This window comes from Oncorhynchus keta, unplaced genomic scaffold (genome assembly GCF_023373465.1).
Source record: "Oncorhynchus keta strain PuntledgeMale-10-30-2019 unplaced genomic scaffold, Oket_V2 Un_scaffold_1356_pilon_pilon, whole genome shotgun sequence".
Taxonomy (NCBI): domain Eukaryota; kingdom Metazoa; phylum Chordata; class Actinopteri; order Salmoniformes; family Salmonidae; genus Oncorhynchus; species Oncorhynchus keta.
In genome coordinates, this window is record NW_026290775.1 from 62,501 (window position 1) to 70,246 (window position 7,746).

Consider the following 7,746-nt stretch of genomic DNA (forward strand, 5'->3'; position numbering starts at 1 on the left):
TCTCCTTCCCCATCTCTCTCTCCTTCCCCTCCATTAATAGAACACACTGTATCAGACTAGTTATCAGAGATTCCACTACTGGAATTAACGTTAGTCAGAGGACATGGTGTGACATTTTGACAGAAACTATTTTTTTTAAGCGAGATGATGAGAAAATTGTTTATCTTACCTTTCTATATAGTTTCAGCTGAATAACAGGAGTTATCTTTAGCCTGGCATCTCAATTTCTTTAGAGGCATCGCAAAAATCTCCCTCCCCCCCCTCTCTCTCTCTCTCTCTCTCTCTCTCTCTCTCTCTCTCTCTCTCTCTCTCTCTCTACTACCTCACCCTCTCTCTCTCTCTCCCTCCCCCTCTTCTCTCTCTCTCTCCTTCCTTTCCCTTTTCTCTCTTTCTCTCCTTCCCCGTCTCTCTCTCTCTCTCTCGCTCTCGCTCTCTCTCTGACAGAATGGTCTGGTAGAAGCTCAGTAGAGCTCTGAACGCGGGGGCGAGGAGCAGGGGCGAGGACTAGGGACGAGCAGCGAGGGACGAGGAGCGAGGATCGTGGGGCGAGGGATTAGGGGCGAGGGACTAGGGGCGAGGAGCGAGGGTCGAGGGGCGAGAGGCGAGGGGCGAGGATCGAGGATCGAGGGGTGAGGGAGTAGGGACGAGGTGCGAGGGTCGAGGAGTGAGGAGCGAGGGTCGAGGGACTAGGAGCGAGGAGTGAGGGTTGAGGATCGAGGACGAGGGACGAGGAGCAAGGAGCGAGGGTCGAGGGGCGAGGGGCGAGGATCGAGGTCGAGGGACTAGGAGCGAGGAGTGAGGGTCGAGGATCTAGGGACGACGGACAAGGGGCGAGGGTCGAGGAGCGAGGATCGAGGGCCGAGGGACTAGGAGCGAGGGGCGAGGGGGAGAGTAGCGAGGGACAAGGAGCAAGGAGCGAGGATCGAGGGGGGAGGGGCGAGGGACTAGGATCGAGGAGTGAGGGTCGAGGATCGAGGGTCGAGGGGCGAGGGACGACGGACGAGGGCAAGGGCGAGGGACTAGGAGCGAGGGGCGAGGGACGACGGACGAGGGGCGAGGAGCGAGGGACGAGGAGCAAGGAGCGAGGGTCGGGCGAGGGGCGGGATCGAGGGGCAAGGAGCGAGGATCGAGGAGCGAGGGTCGAGGTTCAAGGGGTGAGGGGCGAGTGGCGAGCGAGGAGGGGCGAGGGGGCGTGAGGGGCGAGGGGCGTGGAGCGAGTGAGCGCGGAGCGAGGGACGAGGGCGAGGAGCGAGGGACCAATCCGAGGAGCAAGGAGTGAGGGTACACCCAATCCTGCAGGTACACCCCGTCCTGCAACAGGCCCAGGTACACCCCACCCTACAACAGGCACAGGTACACCCCATCCTACAACAGGCCCAGGTACACCCCATCCTACAACAGGCCCAGGTACACCCCATCCTACAACAGGCCCAGGATGGGGTGTACCTGGGCCTGTTGCAGGATGGGGTGTACCTGTGCAGAGATCTCCCCCATGGTGTACCTGTAAAACAAGCAGAGACCCCCCCCATGGTTTACCTGTAAAACAAGCAGAGATCCCCCCCATGGTTTACCTGTAAAACAAGCAGAGATCCCCCTCCCATGGTTTACCTGTAAAACAAGCAGAGATCCCCCTCCCATGGTTTACCTGTAAAACAAGCAGAGATCTCCCCCATGGTTTACCTGTAAAACAAGCAGAGATCCCCCCCATGGTTTACCTGTAAAACAAGCAGAGATCCCCCCCATGGTTTACCTGTAAAACAAGCAGAGATCCCCCCCCATGGTTTACCTGTAAAACAAGCAGAGATCTCCCCCATGGTTTACCTGTAACACATGCAGAGATTCCACCCCCATGGTTTACCTGTAAAACAAGCAGAGATCCCCCCGTGGTCTAGGTTGAGGCCTATGGACAAGGGATACCTACTCATCTATCCTAATGTGATGTCGCCTTTTATCCACAACGTACTGAAGTTGTCAATTGAACTCAGTTAGCCTTTACCTTTACACAGTCAGTCCCCTTACAGAGAGATCCCCCCATGGTTTAGAGAGATGAGAGAGAGAGAGAGAGATGAGTAAAAGAGAAGAGATCTCCCCCATGGTTTAGAAGAGAGAGAGAGAGAGAGAGAGACGGAGAGAGAGATGAGAAAGAGAGAGAGAGAGAGAGAGAGAGAGATGAGATGAGAAGAGAAAGAGAGAGAGAGAGAGAGAGAGAGAGAGAGAGAGAGAGAGAGAGAGACGGAGAGAGAGATGAGAGGGATACAGAGAGAGAGAGAGAGAGAGATGAGAACAGCACTGCCTTTACAAGCGAGATCCATCACTGTTTTGAATCAGACAATTAAACTTCATAATGAACAACGATAAGAACTCTGCTTTCATTTCTCACCAGACCTCCTATCTAACTCCTAATGGTTTAAATGTTAAAACGATTATTTTGGAAATACCTCTCAATAAGATGATATTAGATTTTTTGTGAATCAGAAGTTAGAGCAGCACTTTTCATCTGTTTCTGACCTGAATGACCTTCACTACAGAGACACTCAGATCCTTTAGAGAGAGAGTTAAAACAAGCAGAATCCCCCCCAGAGAAGAGAAACAACGGTACACTATTCCCTATTGAGTGCACTACGTTTGACCCAGGGCACAAACTAGAGCCCCTATGTGCTCTGATCAAATGTAGTGCACTATGTAGGGAATAGGGTACAATTTGGCACTCTTCCTCTGTTCTTCATGCAGCTCACAGCTTCTTATAAATCAAATTAAGTCACATGACCTTACCGTTAGATGCTGAATACAACAGGTGTAGTAGACCTGAATACAACAGGTGTGGTAGACCTTACCGTTAGATGCTGAATACAACAGGTGTAGTAGACCTTACCGTTAGATGCCGAATACAACAGGTGTAGTAGACCTTACCGTTAGATGCTGAATACAACAGGTGTAGTAGACCTTACCGTTAGATGCTGAATACAACAGGTGTAGTAGACCTTACCGTTAGATGCCGAATACAACAGGTGTAGTAGACCTTACCATTAGATGCTGAATACAACAGGTGTAGTAGACCTTACCGTTAGATGCTGAATACAACAGGTGTAGTAGACCTCACAGTGAAATGCTGAATACAACAGGTGTGGTAGACCTTACCATTAGATGCTGAATACAACAGGTGTAGTAGACCTTACCGTTAGATGCTGAATACAACAGGTGTAGTAGACCTTACCGTTAGATGCTGAATACAACAGGTGTAGTAGACCTTACCGTTAGATGCTGAATACAACAGGTGTAGTAGACCTTACAGTTAGATGCTGAATACAACAGGTGTAGTAGACCTTACAGTTAGATGCTGAATACAACAGGTGTAGTAGACCTTACCGTTAGATGCTGAATACAACAGGTGTGGGAGACCTGAATACAACAGGTGTAGTAGACCTTACCGTTCGATGCCGAATACAACAGGTGTAGTAGACCTTACCGTTAGATGCTGAATACAACAGGTGTAGTAGACCTTACCGTTAGATGCTGAATACAACAGGTGTAGTAGACCTTACAGTTAGATGCTGAATACAACAGGTGTAGTAGACCTTACCGTTAGATGCTGAATACAACAGGTGTAGGAGACCTGAATACAACAGGTGTAGTAGACCTTACCGTTCGATGCCGAATACAACAGGTGTAGTAGACCTTACAGTTCGATGCCGAATACAACAGGTGTAGTAGACCTTAACGTTAGATGCTGAATACAACAGGTGTAGTAGACCTTACCGTTAGATGCTGAATACAACAGGTGTAGTAGACCTTACAGTTAGATGCTGAATACAACAGGTGTAGTAGACCTTACCGTTAGATGCTGAATACAACAGGTGTAGGAGACCTGAATACAACAGGTGTAGTAGACCTTACAGTTCGATGCTGAATACAACAGGTGTAGTAGACCTTACAGTTCGATGCTGAATACAACAGGTGTAGTAGACCTTACAGTTAGATGCTGAATACAACAGGTGTAGTAGACCTTACCGTTAGATGCTGAATACAACAGGTGTAGGAGACCTGAATACAACAGGTGTAGTAGACCTTACAGTTCGATGCCGAATACAACAGGTGTAGTAGACCTTAACGTTAGATGCTGAATACAACAGGTGTAGTAGACCTTACCGTTAGATGCTGAATACAACAGGTGTAGTAGACCTTACAGTTAGATGCTGAATACAACAGGTGTAGTAGACCTTACCGTTAGATGCTGAATACAACAGGTGTAGGAGACCTGAATACAACAGGTGTAGTAGACCTTACAGTTCGATGCCGAATACAACAGGTGTAGTAGACCTTAACGTTAGATGCTGAATACAACAGGTGTAGTAGACCTTACCGTTAGATGCTGAATACAACAGGTGTAGTAGACCTTACAGTTAGATGCTGAATACAACAGGTGTAGTAGACCTTACCGTTAGATGCTGAATACAACAGGTGTAGGAGACCTGAATACAACAGGTGTAGTAGACCTTACAGTTCGATGCTGAATACAACAGGTGTAGTAGACCTTAACGTTAGATGCTGAATACAACAGGTGTAGTAGACCTTACCGTTAGATGCTGAATACAACAGGTGTAGTAGACCTTACAGTTAGATGCTGAATACAACAGGTGTAGTAGACCTTACAGTTCGATGCTGAATACAACAGGTGTAGGAGACCTGAATACAACAGGTGTAGTAGACCTTACAGTGAAATGCATTTGAGGACAATACATTGTCACCTTCATGGCTGACTACCAAAGACTGTGGGCTCTCCTTCTCCGTGGTCGATGTGAGTAAAACATTTACATGTGTTAACCCTCACAAGGCTGCCAGCCCAGATGGCATCCCTAGCTGTGTCCTCTGTGCATGAGCAGACCAGCCGGCTGGTGTGTTTACGGACATATTCAACCAATCCCTATCCCAGTCTGTTGTCCTTCAATAAGGCCACCATTGTTCCTGTTCCCAAGAAAGCTAAGGTAACTAAACTAAATGACTAGCGCCCCATAGCACTCGCTTCTGTCATCATGGAGTGCTTTGAGCGACTAGTCAAGAATCATATCAGCTCCACCCTACCTGACACACTAGACCCACTTTCAATTTGCTTACCACCCCAATAGATCCACAGACGATGCAATTGCCATCACACTGCTCTATCCCACCTTGACAAGAGGAATACCTATGTAAGAATGCTGTTCATTTACTACAGGTCAGCATTCAACACTCGACCCCGCCCTGTGTAACTGGGTCCAGGACTTCCTGACGGGCGGTGAAACAACAACTCCAGTCCGCTGATACTCAACACGGGGGCACCACAGGGGTGCGTTCTGAGCCCTCTCCTGTACTCCCTGTTCACCCATTACTGCGTGGCCAAGCCACGCCTCCAACTCAATCATCAAGTTTGCAGATGACACCAGTGGTAGGCTTGATTACCAACAACGACGAGACGGCCTACAGGGAGGAGGTGAGGGCCCTTGGACTGTTGTGTCATCAGGAAAATAACCTCACACTCAACGTCAACAAAACAAAAGAGATGATCGTGGACTTCAGGAAACAGCAGAGAGCACGCCCCTATCCACATCGACGGGACAGTAGTGGAGAAGGTGGAAAGTTTTAAGTTCCTCAGTGTACATATCACCTACAAACTGAAATGGTCCACCCACGCAGACAGTGTGGTGAAGAAGGCATAACACCGCCTCTTCAATCTCAGGAGGCTGAAGAAAATGTGGCCTGTCAGCGAAAACTCTGCCTAACTTTTACAGATGCTTGAGAGCATCCTGTCGGGCTGTATCACCGCCTGGTACGGAAACTGCTCCGCCCAAAACCGCAAGGCTCTTCAGAAGGTGGTGCGGTCTGCACATCACCGCGGGCAAAACTACCTGCACTCCAGGACACCTACACCACCCAATGTCACAGGAAGGCCAAAAAGATCATCAAGGACAACAACCACCTGAGTCTCTGCCTGTTCACCCCGCTATCATCCAGAAGGCGAAGTCAGTACAGGTGCATCAAAGCTGGGACCGAGAGACTGAAAATCAGCTTCTATCTCAAGGCCATCAGACTGTTAAACAGCTTCTATCTCAAGGCCATCAGACTGTTAAACAGCTTCTATCTCAAGGCCATCAGACTGTTAAACAGCTTCTATCTCAAGGCCATCAGACTGTTAAACAGCTTCTATCTCAAGGCCATCAGACTGTTAAACAGCTTCTATCTCAAGGCCATCAGACTGTTAAACAGCTTCTATCTCAAGGCCTGAGTGGTCCTTCTGTAGCTCAGTTGGTAGAGCATGGCGCTTGTAACGCCAGGGTAGTGGGTTCGATCCCCGGGACCACCCATACGTAGAATGTATGCACACATGACTGTAAGTCGCTTTGGATAAAAGCATCTGCTAAATGGCATATATTATTATTATTATTATTATGTGACCAATAACATCTGCTAACCATGTGTATGTGACCAATAACATCTGCTAACCATGTGACCAATACCATCTGCTAACCATGTGACCAATACCATCTGCTAACCATGTGTATGTATGACTACCTGCCTCCCACTCTAACCACTAGGCTACCTGCACCCCCCCTCTAACCACGAGGCTACCTGCCTCCCCCCTCTAACCACTTGGCTACCTGCCTCCCCCTCTAACCACTAGGCTACCTGCCTCCCCCCTCTAACCACTAGGCTACCTGCCTCCCCCTCTAACCACTAGGCTACCTCGTCCCCCTCTAACCACTAGGCTACCTGCCTCCCCCTCTAACCACTCGGCTACCTGCCTCCCCCCTCTAACCACTAGGCTACCTGCCTCCCCCTCTAACCACTAGGCTACCTGCCTCCCCCTCTAACCACTAGGCTACCTGCCTCCCCCTCTAACCACTAGGCTACCTGCCACCCCCCTCTAACCACTAGGCTACCTGCCTCCCCCTCTAACCACTAGGCTACCTGCCTCCCCCTCTAACCACTAGGCTACCTGCCTCCCCCTCTAACCACTAGGCTACCTGCCTCCCCCTCTAACCACTAGGCTACCTGCCTCCCCCTCTAACCACTAGGCTACCTGCCTCCCCCTCTAACCACTAGGCTACCTGCCTCCCCCTCTAACCACTGGGCTACCTGCCTCCCCCTCTAACCACTAGGCTACCTGCCTCCCCCTCTAACCACTGGGCTACCTGCCTCCCCCTCTAACCACTAGGCTACCTGCCTCCCCCTCTAACCACTGGGCTACCTGCCTCCCCCTCTAACCACTAGGCTACCTGCCTCCCCCTCTAACCACTAGGCTACCTGTCTCCCCCTCTGACCACTAGGCTACCTGCCTCCCCCTCTAACCACTAGGCTACCTGCCTCCCCCTCTAACCACTAGGCTACCTGCGTCCCCCTCTAACCACTAGGCTACCTGCCTCCCCCTCTAACCACTGGGCTACCTGCCTCCCCCTCTAACCACTAGGCTACCTGCCTCCACCCCCCCTCTAACCACCAGGCTACCTGCCTCCCCCTCTAACCACTAGGCTACCTGCCTCCACCCCCCCTCTAACCACCAGGCTACCTGCCTCCACCTCTAACCACTGGGCTACCTGCCTCCCCCTCTAACCACTAGGCTACCTGCCTCCACCTCTAACCACTAGGCAACCTGCCTCCACCTCTAACCACTAGGCTACCTGCCTCCCCCTCTAACCACTGGGCTACCTGCCCCCCTCTAACCACTAGGCTACCTGCCTCACCCTCTAACCACTGGGCTACCTGCCCCTCCCC

General features: G+C 50.6%; 1 protein-coding gene and 1 long non-coding RNA gene across 2 annotated transcripts; both read right to left on the reverse strand.

Annotated features, from left to right (window-relative positions):
- Positions 1 to 461: 461 nt before the first annotated feature.
- On the reverse strand, positions 462 to 1,494 carry LOC127927376 (uncharacterized). The gene is made up of 3 exons (XM_052513672.1): positions 1,447 to 1,494; positions 826 to 1,338; positions 462 to 686 (listed from the first exon to the last, which is right to left on the reverse strand). The coding sequence occupies exons 1-3, from the start codon at positions 1,492 to 1,494 to the stop codon at positions 462 to 464; spliced, it is 786 nt and encodes a 261-aa protein (XP_052369632.1).
- Positions 1,495 to 6,779: 5,285 nt separating this feature from the next.
- Positions 6,780 to 7,432, reverse strand: LOC127927375 (uncharacterized). Its single transcript, XR_008127245.1, has 3 exons — positions 7,391 to 7,432; positions 6,915 to 7,250; positions 6,780 to 6,857 (listed from the first exon to the last, which is right to left on the reverse strand). It is a non-coding gene; the product is annotated as an uncharacterized LOC127927375 (long non-coding RNA).
- Positions 7,433 to 7,746: the final 314 nt, after the last annotated feature.